Below are 26,244 nucleotides of genomic sequence, written 5' to 3'. Positions count from 1 at the left end.
TTAACACAGTGTAATTTGGCTGGGGAATCACATATTCTCATCTGCAGCGGTTTCGCATGACTGAGATTCTACTGTATGTTTAGACGAACTCCTTCTAAATTCGTTTATAATAAATAAAGGTCCGGGGTGGATTGACTTGCATTTTTGTCAATGCGGCCAGATCACGTACAGAAATTTCTATTTCCAGGAGATTTTCATGACAACAGTACAAAAGGAAAAAACGGTCGAAACCTGGAGTCTCCCGGATCATCCGGGAGACTTCACAGTTATGAAATGAGCAATTTTTCCTTGTTTTCCAAAAACCTGTGATGCGATGGCAACGAATGGCTCTTCGCAACAGCCATGGTGACAGCAAATCCTATCATCACTACTCGAAAGTCGCATGCATGTGGTTGGTTCTTCAAGTTTCGTATTTGCAGGAAGCGACCGCCGGGTGGCGTGGGCAGTTTTGTGACCTTCACTTGTTCACAGCAAGTTGACAAATCATGTCTCTACACTCGCATCGTTCGCAAACTTCGCTGTGGAGCACGGATACTTAAAAAAGACAAGAGACGTGCCGCACACAGATAGAAAGAAAAACAAAACTGAGAGCGGCAGCGGCCGGAGGAGGGGCAGGAAAGGGAGCGAGTTGAGGTGGCCGAGGGGGTGCTGCATAATAATAATAAAAAAAAAGATCCAATGGTCAAGGAGGCACCAGGCATCGGTTTGTGCAATTGCAGTGTATGAATGTAGGGGGTGCATTTATTACGTGACAGAGAAAAAAATCCATTGACAACTGAAATCGGAGTTGGTTTATTATGCGACTGAGTTTATTAGGTGAGCAAACATCATACTTTTTTTTTTCAAGGATTTCGCATTCCATTACGTTTTGGCACTAACACCCAACCACCAGAATTAATCGTTATAACCTATAATTCACCATGCCGGCATTGCTTTAAGCGGGTTATTTCACCATAGAAAGCATACGAAAGTTGAGGATGTAGCAGTTTTTCATTGTTATAACAGAGCGACTCCACGAGAGATCGAACATGCGTGGCCGAACGATATTTTTCTTTGTCTGGTGTATCTGTTATGTGAGTATATTTGAGGTGCACAAAACCGAAAATTTTATTTCCAGAAACTGATCCCAGTGCGCCCAAAAAATGTTTGGAGTTGGCGGCGCGTTCGTCTATCTATTGCTTGATGAACATTTCCTGATTTCACAGGCGAACTAAATGTGCACAGTAAACGTGGCGAAATTTATTTCTTGTTACAATACGCATCACAGTGAATTACGCCCATGCTTTTCTTAGGCTGTCTGCAAAACCAAAAAAATTCTGAAAAAAAAAAAAAACGCAAACTCAGTCAAAATAAATGTTTGGTACTTTTGATGCACATTGCCACATTTTTTAACTCTCGCAAAAATTTCGAAGAAAGTGCCAATATACAGCAATATCTTATCAACATTATTGCTAAAGATTGACTTTGAATCTAAACGTTCGACAGAAGTCTGTCTGGTGGGTATGAAACTGGGAAATGATTTAGACTCCACGGCAAAACGAGAGAGAGAGAGGGGTCATTATTCGCCCCACGAGTGCTTTGAAGACGCCGCTGCTACGTAGTCCCGCAGTCACCCTTCAGGAAGGAACCAAGTCGGTTTCGAAATGTTTGGTTTCTTCAAAACTTTTGGTTGGAGTCTAAATCATCTCCCTTGCTAAAGATTTTTTTCCTAGATGCAGCGTGACAGAAAAAAAAATTGTTGGAAAAGCAAGTTTTTCAAAAAGCTCATTTTCTGAAAAGAAAATAAAAAATATTTCATCACATGTCATTTTTTTTTTTTTTGTTCACAAAACACAGCGGGCCCAATTCTAATTTTTTGCAGTAACAGAAGAACTTCATTCCGATAGCTTGCGTTGAACAAAATTATATCGAAATTTTATTTTGTCAAGCGCGCCAGACCCGAGGACGGCCGCCCTCTGAAGTGATAATGCGTGCCAAGTTTGCAGCCTACAACATTAACTTACACCAACATTGTTTTGTTGTCAAGACCATGCGAACCACCCTTGCCAAAACCAGCTAGGCGCGCACAGTCCAGCTTATGTGATTGGTGCCAAGGAAGCCTTATCCATAACTGCCCTAATGAGCAGGTGTGCCGTTATGGAGGTGTTTTCTCACTGCCCGTTTCCCTTTCACCCTGAGCAGTAGATACGGGAACCTTCAAACACGTAGTGCAATGCAAAACATATATAAATAACCTTTGGAGACGTTACCTCAGCCATCTACCAAGCCATTAATTTTGTTTCCCGTTATCACCTCTCGGATAACTTCTTTCTGTATTACCTTGACCTTTACCCCGGCGTTTCGGCTGTTTGAAAACGTGAAGGTGACCATTTGTGCGGCGCTGGCCAGCACAAATGTCTCGACATGGTTTTAGTCAAGACGTTTACACTGCAGAGCGCCGCACTCATTCACTATAAGCGATGCATGGGGCTCATTGCTCAGACCGAGTATTCTGTGCCGATTATTTAAGCGTTCACAAGAATATTGCTAGGAAAAAATTTTGTTGCATAAACGTTTTGAATGTTGCATCTCTACTAAAGCTACTGCCACAAGCTCAAGCTATTCGCGGCATCGACGAGGTTTGCCAGCACTGTTTTATGCACCTGAAGGAAATCTAGCGAGAAACACAATCAAATGAAACCTTTCAGGTGGTCATTCTAAATAAACTTGTTCAAGCGGCACGAGAAGTGTCCGAATCTGTTTCGAATCTGAAAATACAAAGCAGGAAACACGTTCTTCGTCAATGCCATAATAAAAAATTGATTGATATGTGGGTCCCAAAACCACCATATGATTATGAGAGACGCCGTAGTGGAGGGCTCCGGAAATTTCGACCACCTGGGGTTCTTTAACGTGCACCCAAATATGAGCACACGGGCCTACAACATTTCCGCCTCCATCGGAAATGCAACTGCAAAACTAAGATTCAATCCCGCGACCTGTGGGTCAGTAGCCGATTACCTTGGGCACTAGACCACCGCGGCGGGGCTGCCATAATAAGAAATGGACGTAAATGTTTCTTAGTTTGTACTAACCGTTGCCTGCTATTTTCCTTCTTTTTTTCAAGAAACAGTAAAAGTGTTCACAAGCCGAAAGGTGTCATTACAGTACTGAAGGCCAGCAAGGGCCACTGTATTTCATAAACAAAGCAAATGAGGACATATAATATTGAAACTATTGTATTAAGCTCTTCGTTACACTATGTACAGTGGCGATCAATAGACCACGGGAGCACGTGGCGAATAGTGAAGCAGCGCCGTCTCACGGATACCAGAGAAGCTCATGTGTCGCACTGCACAAGAGCGTCCTTTTCTAACTGCCAGCCGGCGCTTTCGCTCCATTCCATAGCGTGCCAGTGTACATATTGAGTGACCTAAGTGGACTTCAATAAGAAATTTTTATTAAAATCTGTGGGGGTGCTAACATTCGTTGTACAGCTGTTTGCGCCTCAAGGCGCATGTGTCTCGCGCATAAGCCGCATTTAGGGGTAGTAACAACTAACGAGCGGTAGGTGGCAAAGTGCTCGCAAGCGTGTATTATTACCACCACCATCATGATTAGAACGTTAGCGCCAGTGGTGACGCCTACCAGAAAGCCCAAGTGGCAGCCCACGAGAAAGAAGCGGGTTTCTTTGTCGGGTGGCAAGAACGGTTGTCTCTAGCGGTGGGTCGCCGGTGCATCCCCGCAGGTTTTGTTACGTTTGTTGAGTGTTGTGTAATATTGTGTAAGGTTGTCTTAACTTGATCACAATATGTAAAATTATTTGGCTGACGATATCGTCATTCTTAATGTAGTTAAATAAATGTGTGTTGTTTGGTTCGGTACGACCGTGTCTACTGTGTCCGTGTTCCAAGAGCGTGGTGCTTTCCATATCGTGATCCCACAAATTGGGCCCGGAATTTTTTTTCTTTTCGAAAATAAGCTTTTTTTGAAAAAATCGCATCTTTAACTATTTTCTTCTATAACGCTGCATCTATAGAAACAATCTTTTGCAAGAATGATTGATTGATTGATTTGTGGGTTTTAATGTCCCAAAACCACCATATGATTATGAGAGACGCCGTAGTGGAGGGCTCCGGAGATTTTCGACCACTTCGGGTTTTTTAACGTGCACCCAAATCTGAGTACACGGGCCTATAACATTTCCGCCTCCATCGGAAATGCAGCCGCCACAGCCGGGATATGATCCCGCGACCTGCAGGTCAGCAGCAGAGTACCTTAGCTACTAGACCGCTGTGGCGGGGCCTTTTGCAAGAATGTTTAAAAGATGTTGCTCCACATTGGCACTTTTTTCATAATTTTTACCATGAAGTAAGAAATGCACCAAAGCACATCAAAAATACCAACTTTTTTTTTTAATTTTGACCAAGTTTGCCTTCTTTTTTTTTTCAGAACTTTTATGGTTCTGCAGACAGCTTAAAGGGCCAGTAAACAGCCTTGTGGTCCAAAAGTTTTTAAAAAGAGATATATGTGCAGTTTTTCTTTGTGAATATGCTGCCGCAAGAATTTTGCGAATATGTGCTATATTAAGGAAGTTACAGGGGTTAGAGCATCGGTCTAAGCTGGTTTCAAGTTTTCCCGCAGCCTCACTCCCCTTCTCCCTTTCGTGAAGGGGAAGACGTAGCCTATCGTCGGGACTCCGCCCGCTTCAGCAACGTGACACTGCGTCAGCGATTGACGTCATTGGTGAATTCGATTAGTCGCAAAGCACTTCCGCTTGCTGCGAAGCGTGGTTGTTTGTTTACCGTTTGTCCCACTAGCCGCAGGTCAACCGTGTAAGCGTCAGGTACGAAGTGTCGATCACAAACTATCAGGTCCCCGACGTAGGTCACTAGATGGCCGATTCGCTTCAGCACCTGCCATGCAGTGCACAGGGCCCCATCATGAGGCACCCGGGGCTGATGCTTCTACGCTGCCCAGTCGCTCGATTTGCAGCCGACGACAGAGCAACGCTTTTTATCCTTGTTGCTCATGTCAAGCGTGAAGTACGTTCATATGTGTGCCAGGAGCTGTAATTGATTGATATGTGGGGTTTAATGTCCCAAAACCACCATATGATTATGAGAGACGCCGTAGTGGAGGGCTCCGGAAATTTCGACCACCTGGGGTTCTTTAGCGTGCACCCAAATCTGAGCACACGGGCCTACAACATTTCCGCCTCCATCGGAAATGCAGCTGCCGCAGCCGGGATTCGAACCCGCGACCTGCGGGTCAGCAGCCGAGTACCTTAGCCACTAGACCACCACGGCGGGGCGCGGCAGGAGCTGTAGCTGAGTGAGGAGTGTACATGTGCACGCGACAGCTGCGAGGCTGGTTCTTTCACTGCAGTGCCAAGAAACAAAAGGCAGTTTCGTAGCTGTGGATGGGAACAGGAAGTTACATTGACTTCACTCCTGTTTTTTCACACCTGATTTAGACCAAACGGCGAGCTGCGTGCTAGGTCACGTCGCCGATCGCCGAGTTGACGTCACTGCCCATGCAAGGGGGTCGGGTCAGGCGTTAGAAAGATGTGCGAGAATAGTTTTTCGAAATGGAGGCTCTGCGCGGCACTGTAATATTCAGAAAACGTGATCATTGCGGTCTAATCTACGAATTGCTGAGCTTGTATGGGGGGTGTAAAAAAAAAAGTCGGAGCCTGTTTACTGGCCCTTTAAAGAAAACATGAATATATAATCCACTGTGATGCATAGTAAAACAAGGAGAAAAAAATGCTTACAGTTCAAACTTAATTCACCTGCGAAATTTGTAAATGTTGCAGCAAGCAATAGCGAAACGTGCACGCCACTTCTTTCAAACTTTTTTTGCTGAGATGAGATTTTTTGAATAAAATTTTCACATCCGTGCAGTTTAAATATACCCACAGAACATATGAAAAACCAGACAAAACAAAGATATCACCCGGACACGCATGCTCGATCTCTCGTGGAATAACACAACCGCTATTTAGTTAAAACCGGCTTCATAATAAATGGGTTCAACTGTAATGCGTCTGATGCTGGCACTGGCCTGTTATTCGAAGGTCGCAGGTTCGGTTCCTGCCAGCGGCAAGTTATCTCTTCATTCACTTCTTACAAGCACTGCTAACAACATCCCCTATACTCTCCTTTGCATCATTGTTGGTTGGTTCTCACTAATATTGAACACTTCTTGTGATGTGGCACTTACTCTCGCGCAGCATGTTGGCCTCGTGCTCGTATAGGAGGGCCTCCATCTGGTCCTCGAGCGAGCGACGGCACGACAGGATATCCTGCTCCAGCTGCTCACGACGGGCTCGTTCATCCTCGTACAGCTTCTTCCAGCGCATGGCAAACTCGTATTCAAATGAGCCCACCTCGGCCAGCCGGGGACCCGCCTCACGCTCCTTCTGGAACTGCTTGTTGTTTGGCTGGAAGTTCATCTCGGGAAGGCCATCGTCTTCATCGCGCTGCTCCAGTGGTTCAACCACCACGGGACGAGGGGTGCTGGCCACCATGGGAGGAGGGACAACGTCAGCAGCCACTCGGCAAGCTTGTCAGGCAATTGTGAACAACGTACCCAAATGTCAAGCCTACATTAACTATACATTTTCCGTTTTTTACTTTATACGATCGCGCCTGTTCTGTGCAACCTGTTGATGGCAAAAGAAGACTATTCTTAAAGGGGCACTGAAACTGTTTATTCAGGTTTTGGTTTTCAAGGCTAAAGCACAAGTTTAGCGACACTCCGTGTACTAAGGGCGCTACAGACAATTTCATCGTACTGTAGCAAATGTAATGACATCACCATACACAAAATAGCCCAGAGCCTTGCGCAGCCAGTGTCGATAGTTGTTGAGGCTGTGGAGCCCGTGGCCCCAGCCGAGCGTAACCTGGACACCAGCATGTCATCATTGTGCGGCACATCGACTTCACGAGAATGCTACCGCGACGGACTCTATGCCCCGATGCTGCAGTCATTGCAACGGCAGTGTGCGTCAGTGCTGTCGCCAATAACTCAGTAGAGCAGGAGTGAACCGTGCTGACCATTTTTGGCATTTTGTTTAAGTTGTAATACCTAGCAAATTTTGCAGGATTTCATGACTTATAGTTAACGAGGAATTAGTACAGTAGTATCACTGCTGATACTACTGTCAGAACTTGTGCTCTCACTATCCTTGAGAGCAAGAGCTAAGCCAGCAGCTCATCCAGCAGTCAAACTATGCCGTTTTAGGAATGTAAACAAGTGTGCATACTGATCACACAGCGCTTTAAAAAATGCTCAAGACAACTGAATTGCACGTCTGTAAATGAAGTGATGGCACCGCTTAGCCAGAGTTCCAGTGAAATCCTCCTCTGCAAATTGAAAAAATGTGGAACACTTCACGGCAAAGTGGGTCACTTTAAATCTGCACGTAAGAAACAGCAACTTGCTTCAAATCAACTAGTAGAACGCAGATTCTCAGCTAAACTTGCTCTCGCTCAACCAGTAGAACTGCCCATTAGCTGTCGCTAATGAGAACGGTGTCCACTTCTGAAAATTGTTGCCTTGCAAAGGATGCCACAAATCGTGATGCATCTCAGAATGTTGTTTTCATCACTTGTTGTTTACAGCAATGATGGCGATGCTGGTGACGAGATGGCCGACGAAATATCAGCTGAATATTGCGTCACCTCTTTCAACAATCACCGTCTTTTGGTGAGCGCGCTACTAATGGGGAGTGAATTGTGCTTGATACTGGTTATACCAATAAATGTAATTCAATTCTCGTCAGCATTTTCAGTGATGGATCGCTAATAGGGGGTCAATAACTACTCATGGTTGCAAAAATATCGACATGCGTAAACTTGGTGTCAGTTCTCCTTTAACACCCATACTCTCAACTGACTGTGCCAGTTCTGAACAAGTGTATGGCCACAAAGCAGTGGCACAGCTGACTACGCAGCACACGTGTAATGTCAAGAAATGCAGCTTCAATGCACTGGGGTGATAAAGTTTTAAGTGAAGCTATTCTGCTGCAGGAACATGTCAAGTGTGGACCGGTACAATGCGATGACACCAATGCATCAAGCCAAAACACTAGCACTCCCCTATAAAACAGAAGAGCTGTTCTCTCATTTGAATCCTCCCTTCAAGGAGTACTGACAGGAATTTTAAACATTTTGGAATTGTTGTTCTAAATAAGAACATGGATTTTGCCAACTTTAAAAAGAGTACTGTGCTGCCTTGGAATGCATCGAATACATTTTTAATACTTACAAAGACACTTTCGGTTTGGGTATTGAGTGGGCGACTCCTCATAGCAGTGTGATGTCATGGGGAAACATCAATTCGTCACATAGAGGTAGATCTGCCATCTGCTAATGGTATAAGTGAATTGTCATCCACCGACCCCAACAGTGATTTCTGTGCTGCATGCAGGATGCAGAATTGCACACAGGGTTGACTTATCAGGATAATGTACATTGTGGTAGGGCTAGCTTGCTGATGCTCAGCTACCAAAACTTTAACATCAAAGAAAATATTTTATACTTGTTGGCTGACCCCGGTGTGTGTCAATACTGCATACCAAGGAAATAGAAATTTCCATTTTAGAACATCTCAAAATTGAGTCGGTACACTTTCACAAAGAGGGACATTGCAATCTTTTTTTTTTTTCCATACCACAAATGCACAGGAGGGTTGCTGCTCTAAGGGTTACTAACCTTGTCAAGATAAAGCACTCCTCCGAACAGCGTTTCAGAGCCTGCTGGGCTGCCTGTTTGCGTGAGAACTCAACAATGCCTTCGCCCACGGAGCGACCACGATCATCCACAATGACCACCGCTCTTTCCACCTCTCCAAAGATGGAGAAGGCCAGCTCGAGGAGCTCATTGGTCACCCACTGACTGAAGTTCTTCACCTTGAGGGCAGCCCCGTGGGTGGCAAAGCGTACACGCAGTGGTTTCTGCTGCATTGGCATGAAGTCAAGGGCCGCCTTAGCTGCTTCAGCATTCTGCCGAGTATCCTGTATGCAAAGGTAGCCATCAGCTGGGATGTCTCGATACGAAACATGTTTTAACATAAGGAGATGCCGATTTACTCCCCCCCTTATTAAAAACCAAAGAATGCGCGAACTTATTGAGGCCGCGCATATTCACAAGATTTCCGAGTTGTGCGTCAGTGTTCCCTCTGTGGCCATACATGATAAGTTGAGCTTTCTAGGTTTTGTATGACCTGCGTACTATTCTTGATGTGGCCTAGGTTTTGTTGATTTGGTCCCTTGTGCTTTTTTTTCTCCTCCCCCTTCGCCCTCCCTTGCTTTTTATCCTTCCCTTTATATATTGCCTCGGTCTTGCAATAAAGCTTCAGTTTATAGTCTGCGCTTGTCTGTCCTTTTTCTCTACTTCGTGTTTCCGTCCGTTTTTTTGCACAATACATTATGGATGGGTTGCGGTCTTATCAACCATACAAAGGCAGGGTTTCTCCACTATAATAGAAGGTGCGGTTCGCAAAGGGGGTGTACAAATATTTTTACCTCCTGAAATTTCAAGTGATTAAAATAACTAGCAAAATATATTTGTGTCAAAATGATTGATATGTGGGGTTTGACGTCTCAAAACCACCATATGATTATGAGAGACACCATAGTGAAGGGCTCCGAGAACTTTGACCACCTGGGGTTCTTTAAAGAGACACTAAGGTCAACTATTAAGACGACGTTGATTGTTAATATGGTGGTCCAGAAACCTCTTTGTGTTACTTTTGTGCCAAGGGAGGGCCTATTCTGAAATAAAATCACGTTTTAGTGGTCCGCATCGGGCTAGAGCACTTCAAATTACCCGCCTAAAGGAGCGGACCGACCATACCGACTCCCGTCACTGCTGCCGTGCACACACAGCCCGGCTTTACTGCGCTAGTAGCAGCAGACCGAAAGCAGCGGGAGCCACAGCAGCAACAATGGCCATTGATCAATTTCCCGCCATTGGCTTCAAGATCGCAGACACTTTTGTTTAAACTGTGCCCCGCTAGATGGCACCACCACACGAAAATTTAATTTTTGAACCACTTGCACCATTCCCCATAATAACATTCGGCGGTTCTTTTTTCTATGAATCAAAAAGATACGAACAAGTAGATTTTTATTGCGTCTCTTGATGCTGGAATGATTCTTTATTTAGTGCAGTTAGATCGATTTTAGTAATTACTTATAGGTGGTCCGTCTGATGTCGAGATAATTTTTAAAATTTCCTACTGTAACGCTCGTGTTCTTGTGCATTTACCTTAATTTCTTGGTAAGTAGGGCACTGTTGTTGATAATATTGTCGTTTTAGATGTTGTCATACATTGAGCTTTCACTCTGACGTAAAGTGTTACTCGACTTTAGTGTCCCTTTAAAGTGCACCCAAATCTGAGCGCACGGGCCTACAGCATTTTCGCCTCCATCGAAAATGCAGCCGCCACAGGCGGGATTCGATCCCACGACCTGCCCGTCAGCAGCCGAGTACCTTAGCCACTAGACCACCGCGGCGGGGCTATTTGTGTCAAAAGAACTTGCGCGTGTCTTCCTGGGACACGTGAACAGGCAGGACGAAGCAGCCGGCGGCTGGGAAAACGCAGGTCGAGGCTTTGCGTAAGGCCAACTAACACTGAATGCCAAAGTATAGCCAAAGTACACAGATCGGCATGAAAAACATTACTAGATTCTTTGGACAGGAACACCAAAACGCTTGTATGGTCAACTTAAACCGAAGAATAAATGCGCTCTGCCCCCCGTACTGTAGCGCGCCTGTCATTCACCCTTTGCAACAGAGCAATGAGTGGCGATTCCCATACGAACTATAAGCTTTTTTTCACTGTAATGCAAATACTAAGCATACTATGATGCATACTTTTATGATGCATACTAAGCATGCTTCTTGTTAAAATGTTACATTTGAGTGAGCAGTGAAGCCATAATTTTTTCATGAAATTTGCCAAGAAGTACAATTTTTTGACCGAAAATTATCGAAATGAACACGTGCCTCTAGGGCCAAGTCATGTACCTGACGTCACGTAAGTCCTGATGTCAGGTAAATAAGCAATCGCATTTAGAGGGACATTTGTGAAAATTCCGCCTGGTTGAGACAGTGACCACTGTGGGCAAAGCATACATTTATTCTTGGGCTGTAATCGACTATAGCCTTTTTTTATGTCGTTGCTGCCTCTGATCTGCCGCTGCATTAGCCGCGTACCCTTGGCTAGTAGTCGCTATAAATGACCGCGGTTTTGCGTGCAGTGGTTGTGGAAAACGGTACGTCAACGGCTGCACGCCGATGACTTATCGCTGACATTGTATAGCGTTGCCCAAGTGTGAAGTCACAACGACCGGCATTGCATTCCCTTTCCCATGGCAGAGAAGTGTGGCGAGGGCACGGAAAAATTTGAAACCATTGCTGAAGCATGTTCAAACCCTTGTAACTACATTATAGTACCCTACTGCGGTAAAGACACTCTACTGCGAACCCAAAAGTCTTGGATCGAATCCCAGCCGTAGCGGCTGCATTTTCGATGCAGGCAAAAATTTAGCAATGTGCTAATTATGGTTTAGCATAATCATCACGATTTTGGGATGTTAAACCCTAGGTTATTAATAGCCTGTATTCCCCAATTCCTTGTGGCAGCATTTTCCCGTAGCAAACGTGTGCATATTTCTTCTCATAATTTTTAGATCTAGAGGTTGTTTACTGGCCCTGAAAGCAAACGGCTTCGCCCCGCACCCCAGAAAATAATCCCTGGCAACGGGCCTGGACTGGCAGTGGCGGGGATCCCCCTCTCAATGCTTGGTGTCAGCACCCCACCCCTTTCTTCAGCGCATGTCGTGTGTGTGCGAAAAGTTATTGGTATTTTAAATCGCTATCGAAATACATTACCCTACAAAATTAAGCGCCTCATTTATCATGCTCTCTTTCACTCACACCTCACTTATTGCTCACTCATATGGGAAAACACCACCACACAAAATATTCAGATGATGGAAACACTTCAAAACAAGGCAGTTCGAGCTATTGCGAATGTTTCTTTCTCCGAACATACGGAAGAGCTTTTTCGGCAAATTAAAGAAATAAAATCTGGTGATATTTCGAAACTGAAAACTCTACAATGCTACAAGAGTGCTATGCTAGGAAAGCTAGATTCATTTTTAACCCTCGCTGATCTACAAGAAAATGTACATATTCATTTTGCCGTCAGGCCCCATGACAAATTCCTTTTTCTCGTACAAATTATGGACAACAGCACCTTTGTCATACACTGCCCTCCCTACTTGACCATTTCAACAGACAAAGTGTTGATGTGTTACCGCTAAACAAAACTAAAATGTTGGACCTGTTCCTGTAACGGCTCATTAACATAGGATTAGAAAAAAAATCCCACCGGTTGTTGATAGCATGCTGCTGTTATAGTAATTTTCTATGTAATAAAGAAAAAAGTGTTTCTCAGTTGTACTTTGTAGTTGCTGTATAATTGTTTTTAATTTATACATTTCTCTTCCTTCATCGCAATGTTTATTTTATATTCAGTTGAAATGTTATTATTGCTTTAATGCTTTATACTTTGTAACATGCTTTCTTCTATTTTTTTTTTTTTGAAACAAACTTCACCACTGTCTGCCTGGGGGACCCGAGCTTTGTCAAGCCGAATAACTATCGGCTTTTTCTCCAGTTCTCCCTTTTTCACCTTTGTATGAAATGGTGAAAATAAAAGATTTTTGATTGATTGACCTCCTCTCACCAATTGGAACAAATGAGTGGGACCACTGTGAGCACACATTAACAGTATATATACTATGGTGGGGCTGTTGTGCTACGAAAACCAAGTCAGGACCACGGCCCCCCTCCTCCGGTGTTGCCTCAAGTGACCGTCCTCCACTAAAATGAGTCGCTGGACCCGCCCCTGTGGACTAGAGACTATTAATGGTGCAGGAAGCTTTAATTACGCCCGTGAATTCAATTTGACACAGCCAATAATGATTCTCACATAATAGAAAATCCCAATTTCTAGCACTGTGGAGCCTCTGTGAGGTTAGAGTTACGAAGTTTCCCATCCCACTAAGCGTAGCATTTCGGTCACTGGTGCCAGTTGGCAGTAAATCCTTTTGCTGAATCCCGCGAGCTGCGGGTCAGCAGCCGAGTACCTAGGCCAGTAGACCACCACGACGGGGCTCTCGGCATTTTATAGGCAGTCATTTCGAATGGTACCAATTTGTAGATAACGAAGAAATTACTCCCTGGCGAGCAGGTTTGTGTGAAATAAATCATTCCCAAATTCATTGCGTAGGGATGGCTTTGTGTACACAATAGCATTCTTGTATTCTGAAAACCATTCGCCCCGTGGCTCGAAGCTGGCTTGTCACAGCTTAAAGGGTCGCTACAGTAGTTCATTAACACAACATACTTCGCACACACAAATCCATTTGAGGGGCCTTTTTAACTCAATGTCTGACATGTCACCGGTCCATGAGCCCAATTTTAAATACCTGAAAAAAAAAATCAAGTGGGTATATATGGGCTATGAAATAGCTGCCAGACAGGATGGCCAAAAGCCCGTTTTCAATGTACGAGGACCTACGCCAAGCTCTTAAAGCATATCCCGAGCCAGCACCAAGGGAGCTTCGCCCCCCATAAAGCCGTCCGAAGGGGGCCTGAGCCCTCTCCTGGGTTGGAACACTCAATGAGCCACTCGTTACACAATTTACATTGTGTGATGCCTGGTTGTTACATTACTCTCCTAAAACATTTCCTTACACATGTTAACGCGATTTCTTACCCAACATGAAGCCTGCATAGGGTCAATTCGCAACAAATTTACGCACCAGTCTAGCAGAGGAAAAGTACTGGGCCATCACGCAGAGGACTTGGGTTCAATTCCCATTCTGTCCTAGGTATATTCTAATCTTTTTTTATAAATTTTGCACCGTAATGGCTTCATGAGACACTAATCTTCTGATATTCGGAACCATTTCACAGAAACCTAATCCACTGAAGGTCTCTTTCAATGATTCCCATTTGACCCTATTCTCTGCAATCAGATTCCATTTTAGGCCAGCAAACGATTTCATAACTCCACCTAACTCTGTTTTCCTCTACCGCATTTCCCACCCCTTGGTAATCATGCTGCGGCATATATCTAACCGAGTTTCTCACTAAATTTAGCATTGGTTTTCATTGTTTTTATATTGAAACTCGCACAAACAATGGGTTTGCAGGCACGCAAAAAAACTCGCGCAGCGTCAAGATAGCGACTGAACGAAAAAGTTGCCAACGTTGAAATATAGGTTAGTGTGAGTGGCTGCTCGCGCGGTTAGGCCGACGAAATGAATGGTCGCACATTGAATTTTTCGTTTCCACCTCATAGTGGACGGTTAGATGTGAAAGTGATGGGCATGTGTCAGCTCAAAGAAGCCCGCGCTCTTTAAACGCAGCTGTCACTACCCGCGCATGCTTCACCGCGGACGCACAGCACTGGTGTGCCGGCCGTAACACTCTGTATATCGGAATCGTTTTAAGAGACGCGTCATCGAGAGAACCTCCTGCCGGCACGGAGTCGTTGGACGCCATTTTAAACATACCAACTTGACGAAGCCGAAGCCTTTGGCGGTGTTGAGAAAAATCTCGGCCACTTCACCGTAGTCTTCGAAGAGTTTTCGGAACTGCTCCTCGGTGAAGTTGTTGGGCAAGTTTCCGACAAACAGGCGGCACCGGCCGGTGAACTTCTTGGGCTCCACGGTGGCGCGCGTCTCGAGCCCGCTGGTGGGGCCGCGCAGGTACGAGAGCTGCTCCATCACCGGGTCCACGGGAGCGGGTCCGCGTGGTCGCTCCCAACGACCCCCCTTGGCAGGCTGCGGACTGTCGCGGGCGGGCCTGTTGGACTCGCCGGCATTCGCGCCCCAGGCCATTGTCGACTGAGTGGGCGCCATGTTCATCCTGCCGTCGTTCATGGCTCGACCGGTTCACGCGACCGCACAAAGGACGGCAAGATGGCAAGATCCGCACGCCGGCCACCGCACCGGATTCCGTGCTCCGATCACGTGGCCACTTTGCGTTGCCCGCTTTCGCCTTCCGCGCTGCCAAAGAAACACGCGTAAAAATCAAACAACGCAGCAAGCATACCACATTCACCTTCACTGTGCTTAGCTATAGATAACTGCAAGTTAACTATGTTCAAAGAAGCTACTCGCTGTTTATGTGTCAGCACTTTATTTATAGCGCGTAAATTCAAATTGCTGTTGATGCAATCTACCCGCAAAAACCACGATCTAATGGGGAGGGGAGATTGCATGCGATCCGCAGTGGGGGCTGCGTGAAAGATTTTTCTAGCGGGGTCTTTGAACTCTTTTGAACCAACCCTATTTTTCTCCTGAGAAGTGGAGTTATATGTTTTTATTCCTACTATATCTCCTTCCCACTTTTTTTTTTTTTTTTTACTATGTACGCGAAATTACCCGGGCTTCAAATGGTCAGGTCGGGGACGCTGCCTTGATGACTGCTGCGGCACCAGTGAAGCGGCGAGCGAGAGCAAACCGTATGATATTCTAAAAGAGCATCAACACTCAAATTGTGCATCTCAGTCTTTCTGTTGTTAATGGCTTAGTGACGCACTTACCACAACTTTGCTCGCTTCCTGAGCGCACGGCGGTTAGATATTCCGCAGTTTCTGTTAATAGAGCACCGAGGAGGCTGGACAAAACGTTGGGCTAGACGCAGAGTGTTTTTCCAGGTTGAACAACTGATCTGACGTCACAGCCAGCGGGTACCCAGGCATGGCAGCCACAGTGGCGTCAATGCACACCACGAAAGAAAAGGAAGGCATTCTTGCAAAATAAACTATAGCTGTATTTCATCTACCACTTTCTGCAACTGTCTCATAGCAAAGCAGCATTTACTTCCACAAGGTAAATTAGAAGGTTATTCTGTACTATTTTTCGGCGCCATCGCAAGCATGCACTTTGGTTCTGTAGTTTTCTGAGTGCTGCCAAGAAAACTTGTCACTGAGCATAGGACTTCTGCTACCCCTGTTTATTCCCTGTCCCATGCAGCCACCCACTCAACACAGTCTCTTAATGCTACTCCTAACAGTTTACATTCCACTACACCTTGCGTGGTCCTCAATATTTTTGTGTGTGTGTGGTTGGCTTGTCGACCTATATAATTCGGCCTCATATGTTAGAAGTGGCAGAATTCAGTTATTGTTTTAATGACACTGGCAGATTTCCTGAAAAGTTTTGTGCCTACCGAATGCGCTACAGAGACAGGTACTGAACTAAGTGGACTGATGCATCCCTTGCTTGCAGCGTTTTTCAGTTAAGTGAGTTTATAATTTTAATGGAGCACGAGGAAGTAAGTCCAGAGTAGGCAGCATATGATATCTAACTGAGTTTCACACTAAATTTAGCATTAATTTTCAATATTTTTATATTAAAACTCGCGCTATCGATGATTTTGCAGGCACGCAAAGAAACTCTCGCAGCGTCAAGATAGCGACTAAACGAAAAAGTTGCCAACGTTGAAATATAGGTTAGTGTGAGTGGCTGCTCGCGCGATTAGGTCGACGAAATGAATGGTCGCACATTGAATTTTCCGTTTCTATCTTATAGTGGACGGTTAGATGTTAAAGTGATGGGTATGTGTCAGCTCAAAGAAGTCCGCGCTCTTTAAACGCAGCTGTCACTACCCGCGCGTGCTATTCTGGACACTAATTCCGCCATATTGTCATATTTCGTAATGGCGGCATTTTAACTCAATCAGAGAGGTCATAGCAGCTCACTTGGCCAATTAGCATCAATTAACGGCAAAATTTGACAGACGGACAGACAAACTTTATTAAAAAAAAAACCCTGCAGGGTTACCGGCCCGGGCTCAGGCCACCCCGACGTTTTGTGCGGTGAGGCATAGCCTTTCCACCGCTGTCCGGGCCCGCTGGATTGCCCACAGTTGGTTGTGCAGATCTGAGCTCGTCAGCGCACTTAGTAAACGCTCCTCGAGAAGGTCCGGTTTTATATTGTCCTCTCGGTATATTACTGTGACCTGTGTGCATTGCCATAGAATATGTGCCACATCTGCGTGTTCGTGCTTACAGAGGGTACAGCTTGTTTGTGGGTATTTTCTCGAATTTACTCTGTTCAGGTGTACTGGATTTGAAAAGGTTCTGGTTTGCAATCTTCGTCAATCTGTTCCTTGAGATCTGTCTAGCTGTTTGTGTGGTGGCGGATATTCTTCTCGTTGTCGCTTATAATGTGTCAATATGTCATGATACGTGACTCGTCTGTCTCTGTCGTCTCGTATCGCATATTCATTATTGTCATCACCTCCATCGTCCCCATCGTCTCCACCAGAGTCGCCCCCCCCCCCCCCCCCTTCTATGGTCGGTGCGGGGGGCCGGGCCATCGCTGTCCGAGCCGTGGCGGGTTAGTTCTCGCGCGGTTTGGTGGGCCTTCTCGTTGAGGTTTTGAGGGATGGTCGTGTCTTCGATGTTTTAATTCCCCCATGTGTACCGGGATACACTTGAGGTATTTGGGTACAATTTTGCAGTTCCGGAAGTCTTCTGCTCTGCGGTTCAAGATTTTGGCTGCTTCGGTGGAGACCCATCCCTTTGTGAAATTCCTAATGGCCATCTTGGAGTCACTGATTATTAATCTGTCGTGTTTTCGACCATTAACTATGGCCAGTGCAATGGCCATTTCTTCCGCTGCCTCCGACGATCTGGTCCCTATGGAGCCCGCGGTCAAGGTCTTCCCTTTTGTGTCTACGACTGCCATTGCGAAGAAGGAGCCATGCACAACCCTATTACTGATAGTATTATTTCGGGAATACCGGGCGGTGTCTACAAAAAGCACACCCTCCCGCGTGCCGCGGTTTTTAAGGATCATTTTCGTGCGGCATTTTCGTCTGTCAATGTGTGCAGGGTGCATATTTTTGGGGATGTTTTCCGTAATTATCGCGAACCGGACATCCGGGTGAATCTGCGTCTTGGGACCTTTCATTCCGTGGTAATTAATGGAGATCTTTTCCATAATTTCTCTACCCGCCATGATTCCAGACAATCGTTCGAGTTGCGCTATCCTTTGTGCTTCAGTGATCTTGTATAGCGTGTTATGTACTCCGAGTTGTAGCAGCCTTTCGTTCTTTGTGTATTGTGGTAGCAAAATTTGACAAGGCGGAATTTGACAATGTCCAGAATGTGAGAAGGTGTTCTGCGACCGCACAAAGGGTGTGTTCCAATACTCACCGTAGATGGTTAGACAGCTAAATAGACGATGGCCATCTTAGGTCTCATTCCGATTCTCACGTAGCCGGCAAAATAGACAGCTCCGAGAAGACCGCATCGTAGACAAATAGGATGCAGGCTACTTTTCTGTCTAAACAAGATGGCGGCTCAGCAAATTGCTCAGATCACAGAGGAAGGAAAAATAGGAGAGGGCATGCCCAGCCAGCGCGCTACGTGAAAAGTGTGGAGGAAATGACATCATGGCGGCAATATTCACTGGGCGAAATGGCGGCATTACTATGGTTACGTGTTGCGCAGTATAGCTGGTCTCCCGCTAACACCCCCCCCCCGCCCCCAGACTTGAATGCATCTGCATGCATTGTTATGTTTGGGATGAGATCGATTGATTACTAAATTGATCGAGGATATTCCTATTTCCTAGGTGAACATGTCAAACGGAACTTCATCCAGATTTTTCTGCACGCTTGGTTTTTCTAACATTTATTCTTGTTAAAACGCAAGATCACCAAAAAAGAAAAGCAGGTGGACTGAGTTTAGGATTATTTCCGAGATTTTTTCAGTCTTTGCCATTTTTTTAGACGTTTAGTGATCGGTCCGAGAGCGATCGGCGCAGAGAGGGCCCTGTTGAGACGCGTCGCTCGGCAGAGCTGCGCAAGTGAACAATTAACTCGCGTCCCAAACAACAACTGACTTATTATCACCCTTCCTCTCGAAGATAACTTTCTTGTGCGGGCGCATGCGCTCTCTGCACCACACACAGAAGCACCGCTTTGCGTCGCCACAGTACTCCCCCCCCCCCCCCCTAGTGAGTGCGCGCACAACGGCCGCACTTGGACGACCCACTGCGGTTCATAAGTTCATGCGCACCGGGGGTCTCGTACACCGTCCACTCCGGGTAAACCGTTTGAGGACTTGTTGGGGCTGCGCTACGTGGTCTGCCGGGGGTGCCTGCGAAGATGGAGCTCGAGGTGGTGCAGGTGCTTCGCTGTCGCAGTCCACGTGTGCTGATTTTACGCGGTCTAGAGAAACCACGTCGTGACGACCACCTCTGTCGATTGTAATGTGCTTGTCTGCCCGTCGCAGCACCTTGAAAGGCCCGTCGTACGGGGGCCGGAGTGGAGTCTGTACGGCGTCGTGCCTCACAAACACGTGAGAGCAGGAGGAGAGTTCCCGGTCCACGTAGACTGGCCGGGCTGCGGGCGGACGCGGAGGAACAGCGCGTAGCTTGCTCATGATGTCTCGCAGTCGCACGGCGTAGTCCGCGTTCGCGTATACGTTTTCGTCCTTACTGGTAGTGAAAAACTCCCCTGGGAGGCGAAGCGTTGTTCCGTACACCAGTTCAGCGGAGCAGCATCCAATATCTGCCTTCAGAGCCGTCCCAACGCCCAACAGAACAAACGGCAGTGCCTCTACCCAACTGTGACTCGCAGTAGCCGTCAGGCTCGTCTTCAGATGGCGATGGAACCTTTCCACTATACCGTTGCTAATCGGATGGTAGGCAGTTGTTCTGATGCGGTGAGTACCCAAGAGCCGGGTGACGCTTGCGAACAGGGCGGACTCAAACTGTGTTCCGCGATCCGTAGTCACGGTTGCCGGCACTCCGAAGCGGGCCACCCAGTGGAAGATAAATGCGCGGGCGATTGTATCAGCAGTCATGTCTGGAATGGGCACGGCCTCAGGCCATCGCGTGAAGCGATCGATGCAGGTTAGCAAGTAGCTTTGCCCCTGGCCCAACGGCAGTGGTCCCACAATGTCAACATGCACATGGGCAAATCGTCAGTCCGGCAGAGGGAAGGATCCCAAGGGGGTCACAGTATGTCGCTGAACTTTGGAGCGCTGGCATGCGATGCACTTTCGTGTCCAGTATCGGACGTCCCGGTTTATTCCTGGCCACACGAACCTCGCTGTGCATAGCCGTTGCGTGGCTCGAATCCCGGGATGCGCCAAGCTGTGCAGCAAGTCAAAAATGCTGCGACGGAGGTTCAAGGGGACGAACGGTCGGGCCTTGCCTGTAAACATGTCGCAGCATACGGATCCTGTGGGTTCTGCCAACCATTGCAGCTTCAAAGCGCTGAATGCAGACGTCAGTAGACGCTTCAATTCTCCATCACTGCGTTGAGCCGTCGTAAGTGTGGTGAAGTCTACACCGCTCGGCAGGCTGATGGCATTCACTGGACCGCGCGAAAGAGCGTCAGCAGCAGCATTATCCGTGCCACTAACATGGCGTATGTCTGTCGTGAATTCTGCGATGTACGACATTTGGCGGAGCTCCCGTGCCACGTGCGCACCAGAATCGGAGTTCGCGCGCAATGCGTAGGTGAGTGACTTGTGATCCGTGAGCACAAAAATTCTTGTCCTTCCACATAATGTCGGAAATGCCGGATGGCCGCGTATATGGCCAGGAGTTCCCTACCGAAGGTGCTGTACCTTCGTTCGGATGGGCTCAGTTTTCTGGAGAAGAAGGAAATTGGTCGCCACACTCCGCTCACCCTCTGCTGCAACACGGCTCCAATCGCTGCATCGGAGGCGTCCACCATGACGCACTGAGGAACACCCAGCTGCGGGTACGTGAGTATTGGTAGCATTTGCAAGAGCTTCCTTTATCATCCGGAATGCTTGTGTGGATTGGTCGTTCCACTGAATGGCAGTTGCCTTAGATCCAGATGCCGCAAGTAGGCTGTGGAGAGGGTGAAGGATGTTGGCGCATTTCGGGATAAACCTACGGTAGAAATTCACGAGTTCCAGGAACTCTCGAAGCTGGCGGAGGTTTTTCGGCTGTGGAAACTGCCGTACTGCTTCCACCTTGTCCTTCTGGGGCTGTACTCCGGCACTTGAAATGCTGGCCCAAAAATGATAGTGTCGGTACCCCAAACACGCACTTTGCCGTACTGATTGATTGATTGATTTGTGGGGTTTAACGTCCCAAAACCACGATATGGTTATGAGAGACGCCGTAGTGGAGGGCTCCGGAAATTTTGACCACCTGGGGTTGCCGTATTGATAACGATGCCGTTCTCTGTCAGTCGCTGAAGTACGTAGCGCAGATGCCGCTCGTGCTCTTCAGGAGTGCTGCTAGCGATCAGAAGATCATCATCGAGGTATACCTTGCAAAAGTCGAGGCCACGGACAAAGCCATCCATAAACCGTTGAAAAGTTTGGCCGGCGTTGCGTAAGCCGAAAGGCACGCGTAGGAACTCGAACATTCCGAACGGCGTTGTTATTGCGGTCTTGGGGATATCCTCCGGTGCTACGGGTATCTGATGATATGCTCGCACTAGATCTATTTTAGAGAAAATGGTAGCACCATGCAGGAAGGAGGTCATGTCATGAATGTGCGGGACTGGGTAACGGTCTAGCACGGTTACCCGGTTCAGCGCTCGATAGTCCCCGCAAGGGCGCCAATCACCGTCTGTTGATTTTGGGACCATGTGAAGAGGTGACGCATATGGGCTGGATGAAGGACGTACTATCCTGAGTTCCATCATGTGGGCAAACGCCTGTCGAGCCAACCGCAGCTTCTCGGGTGACAGGCGCCGTGGTCGCGCATAGACCGGTGGGCCTGTGGTTTCGATGTGATGCAGGACGCCGTGCTTTACTTCTGGAAATGGCTGTGGCTGTCGTGTCAGCTCTGGGAACTCTTGTAGTATTGCGGTGAAGTACGCTTCTCCAGCCGGACTAAGCAAGGCCGGGCTGATAGGGGGGTGCCAACACGGCGTGCCTTGTACCGCTCCCCGAGAAACGCTGTTTGTTGCGGACGTCGACCAACAGACCGAAGAACTGGAGAAAGTCTGCGCCTAGTATGGCGAATTTGACATCAGCAGCTATGAACACCCAGCTAAACGTTCTGCCGAAACCGAAGTTCAGCGACAGTGAACGATGGCCATATGTTGTTATCACCGTGTTATTGACAGCTTGCAAGGGCGATGTACTAGGTTTCTTTCTTTCAGCTTGTGACGCCGGTATAACGCTCACCTCGGCGCCTGTGTCCACTAAGAAACGTACTCCGTTGTTGCGGTCGGTAATAAAAAATACTGAGGGACGACTTGGAGGCAACGTAGTAGCACTGGTCGGCCTCAGTGCCTGCCGCGGCTGTTCCCCGAGTGCGCGCACGGTGGGACACATTTACGCGCACTACTTCCGAACCTCCGATGATACCAGCAGATATTCTCGTGCTGCTCTTGCGATAGCGGCGTGTTAGGCTCGGTTATCGTTTGCGCCCTCCTGCTAGCGTGCAAAGCTGCTACTGTTTCGGCAAGTCGAGCAATCTCCTCACGCATCTCTTGAAGTTCGTTTAGAGGCTGTTGCGCTTGCACGGCAGCCATGGGTGTGGGCGGTGTCATTGCTACCAGTTTGTCAGCAAGTTCGGCGGCTGCGGTTAAATCCTTGTGCTCTGAGGCCGTGATGACCATGCGGACGCCTGCAGGTAACTTTTGCAAAAAAAGTTCTCGGAGCAATACTCCATCTATCGTGTTTCATGTTCCGCCAAGCAACTGTTGCATGTGCCGCAAAAGCTGACTAGGAGTACGGTCGCAGAGTTCCGGGCCGCGAAGCAATTGCTGCAGTCGTTGTGGTTCGCAGGGCGTAACTCGGCGAATGAGGGTTTCTTTTAGCGTTGCGTATGCGTTTTCGACAGGTGGTGCGAGCAACAGATCCCTGATTTCACTGGCTATGGCGGGCGGCAGACTGCTGACTACGTAGTGGTATTTCGTAAGGTCTGCGGTGATTCGTCTGGCTGCGAACTGAGATTCCACTTGTATGAACCAAAGTGCGGGGTCCGCAGTCCAAAAAGGGGGCAGCTTACCGTCGACTGAGGAGACTGTCGGAGGGGCGTCGGTCGTGGACGTTGAATCCATATTGCGGCTGGTTCGACACTCCGGTCGCTGTGTCTGTATTCCGAGTCCGGGTCACCAATGTTGAGACTCGTCGCTCGGCAGAGCTGCGCAAGTGAACAACTCGCGTCCCAAACAACAACTGACTTTTATTATCACCCTTCCTCTCGAAGATAACTTTCTTGTGCGGGCGCATGCGCTCTCTGCACCGCACACAGAAGCACCGCTTTGCGTCGCCACAGCCCTTTCGGCGGATCTCGCCGCCGCCGAACCGGATTCGGAGCACTTTCGGCGGCCGGAATGCTCAGTGTGAAGGCCGCGTTCACACTGAGTTCACACGCCGCAGAATCGGTCCCCGCGGACCAATAGAAGCGCTAGTCAAGGAATTTTGAAAAATGGCGGCCAAGCCCTACTCACTTGTTATGGCGCAGTGCACGTAACTGAATGTTGAAACCAACGGGAGTTTAACCTACTCTGTGCCTACTTCGCGTCTGTATTTCGTGAAAGTGACCGAGCTCGCTGTTGGCGTGACCGAGTTTGTTGCGGTATTGCAGAGCAAAACGAACCCACCAACGCCGCTGGTCAGTGTGAACTAGGCTTAACAGTGAGCGGCCGCGGCTGGCGGCGGTGGAGTGACATGAACTTTATTTGGTCCTGAAGAATTGGTCAGACACCCCTCTAAGAGGGGTCTGTTGCAGTTACTGGCCGCGTCCACGCCGGGACGCGTATTTGAAACTGCTGGTCCCGCATCGCGCGAAATAGAGAAAAAAAAAAGAGCGCGAGGGGGACGCCAGCGCCAGCATTGCTCGCGCGCGCTGGTGACGCAGCGACACGGACTAACCTTGCACACCTGCACCTCATTTTCAGCCATGCTCCCAGCTCTGCCATTGTCCCTCTCCGACTAAGCGGCGCAGCCCCCGCCATAATCTATGGTAACGAGGGACGGGATTGGGGATACACAATATGGTAGCGAAGAAAATACTTCCGTTGGGGCTCGAGCTGCCTATTCAGACGCCGCGGAAGCCTCGGGGAGGGCATTGTTAACTCCCCCAAGATTACCTGCTTCGTGTTCGTTTGAAGCAAAGACGTCGGCGAATTTTCGCTCAGCCGCCGATCTCCCGAAGACACACCGACAGTAGCCCCGTGTACATGGACGCGACGGGGGCGGGCTGAGTTGAGTGGCGGGTTCAGCTTACCCCGACGCGCCCGAGTTTATATGAACTCGCACGGACGAGTTGAGGTGAGCGGTGATCGCAGCGACGCTTTGCGTCGAGGCGAGCCGAAAGCCCGTTTTCCGGTACTGGTTTCCGCTCCTCCAAGCCTGCGCTCTCGCCACGGAGGAAGGAAAAAGGAACCTTTTCCTTCCTCCGTGGCTCTCGCCGCTGTGGGCTGCGGTTGTTTACGCAGTTGTCGCTCCGCCACCGAGATGGCTATCTCAGCTACCGTCTTGGTATTTTTTCTCAGTTTGCACCAGCTGTACTTTATGGTTGTGTTGGTGTCTTGGCTAACACTGCACAACGCGATGGCAGCAGTGGTTCTGTTGCCATCTGCAATTATAAGTATTGGATTAGTGCATTTGCCATAGGTCTTCATTGTAATCAGGGACGGGAATATTGACAGTACAACCATGTGCATGGTCAATTCGTTGGTCAAAGAACGAAGTTACGAAATAAATACATGGCTCATTCCACGCTAAACGTTCCAGGCAGTACGCTCGACCATCTCCGATAAAAATATAAAAATTCATGGTCGATCGTTTGACTACACTATTCGCTTCCATTTTTGTTTTGAGACAAGTTTTCGGAGGAAATTTTTTCTAACTCTCAGAGCAATTTAAATATCGTGGCAGCACCCAATGACTAGGTTGTGAAAAAAACTCGTGGGTAGGAAGAACACAGCGTTTCCTTGGCACATCGCGTTCACAGCTACTAGGTTGTCTCAAGATGTTCTTTGAGGGAAAACAATGCGTTGTTCTTGGGCGATATTTAAACATTTTTTACAGCTATTAAAGTTTTTATGAGATAATGCAGCTGCATAATTTGTTGCTATTACTGGCGGTAAGCGCGCGTACCGGCCGACAGGGAAAGAGCAACGTCGGAGTGATGGGGACAGGGGAAGCGGAGACCGCGACGGGCGGGAGAGGTCACGAGCCGTCAACTCAGCGCGACCGGTTATACATGCCCTTTCTGAGCGCGGCGAGTTTGGTGAACCTACCCCCTGTCTCCGGGTCGACGGGACTCGCCGCGACGACTCTCCGCCCCGACGCGTCCGCTTATATATGGGGAGGGCGAGTCAAGAAAGCCTGTTTATTTCGACTCAACGCGCCCTCGTCGGGTAAACACAGAGAAGTGTTTACGACTGTTCTGTCGTGTGGAAGCACCCTCGCCCCTTCGGTGCCTTGGATGGATCGCTACCGTGCGGCGAGGGTGCGAGCGAGTGGGTTTCGATAAGATGGCACTAGAGCCCCGTGTACATGGACGCGACGGGGGCGGGCTGAGTTGAGTGGCGGGTTCGGCTTACCTCGACGCGCCCGAGTTTATATGAACTCGCACGGACGAGTTGAGGTGAGGGGTGATCGCAGCAACGCTTTGCGTCGAGGCGAGCCGAAAGCCCGTCTTCCGGTACCGGTTTCCGCTCCTCCAAGCCTGCGCTCTCGCCGCTGTGGGCTGCGGTTGTTTACGCAGTTGTCGCTCCGCCACCGCAATGGCTATCTCAGCTCCCGTCTTGGTATTTTTTCTCAGTTTGCACCAGCTGTACTTTATGGTTGTGTTGGTGTTTTGGCTAACACTGCACAACGCGATGGCAGCAACGCGTTCACAGCTACTAGGTTGTCTCAAGATGTTCTTTGAGGGGAAGCAATGCGTTGTTCTTGGGCGATATTTAAACATTTTTACAGCTCTTACAACTTTTTATGAGATAATGCAGCTGCATAATTTGTTTCTATTACTGGCGGTAAGCGCAGGAAAATGGAGCACGAATCAACAAGCCGGCTTTGGTGCATTTAGGAGGCTGCCGAGGAACCCTCGGTGCAGTGAAGTGCGCTTACGGTCCGCTGTTGACAGCCTTGGGGGCAGCTCAATATAAATAATATTTCCTCGCGTAAAACAAAGATCCGTATTAAACTTACAGAAATAAATATCGTTTCTGCACCCTTTAAAATGATCCAAAGTGTATATTT

The 26,244-nt window shown here is 48.0% G+C and overlaps 1 protein-coding gene across 2 annotated transcripts in view; it reads right to left on the bottom strand.

Annotated features, from left to right (window-relative positions):
- LOC119175082 (splicing factor, proline- and glutamine-rich) overlaps window positions 1-15,125 on the bottom strand; it is a 65,583-nt gene extending 50,458 nt beyond the window's left edge. For both annotated transcript variants that reach the window (XM_037426302.2, XM_037426303.2), the window contains exons 1-3: window positions 14,582-15,125; window positions 8,700-9,001; window positions 6,205-6,500 (exon numbers count right to left, since the gene is read on the bottom strand). In XM_037426302.2, coding sequence (XP_037282199.1) covers window positions 6,205-6,500; window positions 8,700-9,001; window positions 14,582-14,950 — 967 coding nt within the window. In that variant the 5' untranslated portion in view covers window positions 14,951-15,125. The remainder of the gene's footprint in view (window positions 1-6,204; window positions 6,501-8,699; window positions 9,002-14,581) is intronic.
- Between the last annotated feature and the right edge of the window lie 11,119 nt (window positions 15,126-26,244).

This window comes from Rhipicephalus microplus, chromosome 5, assembly GCF_043290135.1.
Source record: "Rhipicephalus microplus isolate Deutch F79 chromosome 5, USDA_Rmic, whole genome shotgun sequence".
NCBI classification, from domain to species: Eukaryota; Metazoa; Arthropoda; class Arachnida; order Ixodida; family Ixodidae; genus Rhipicephalus; species Rhipicephalus microplus.
The sequence above is the reverse complement of the archived record's forward strand: the minus strand, read 5'-3'. Positions and strand labels throughout refer to the sequence as shown.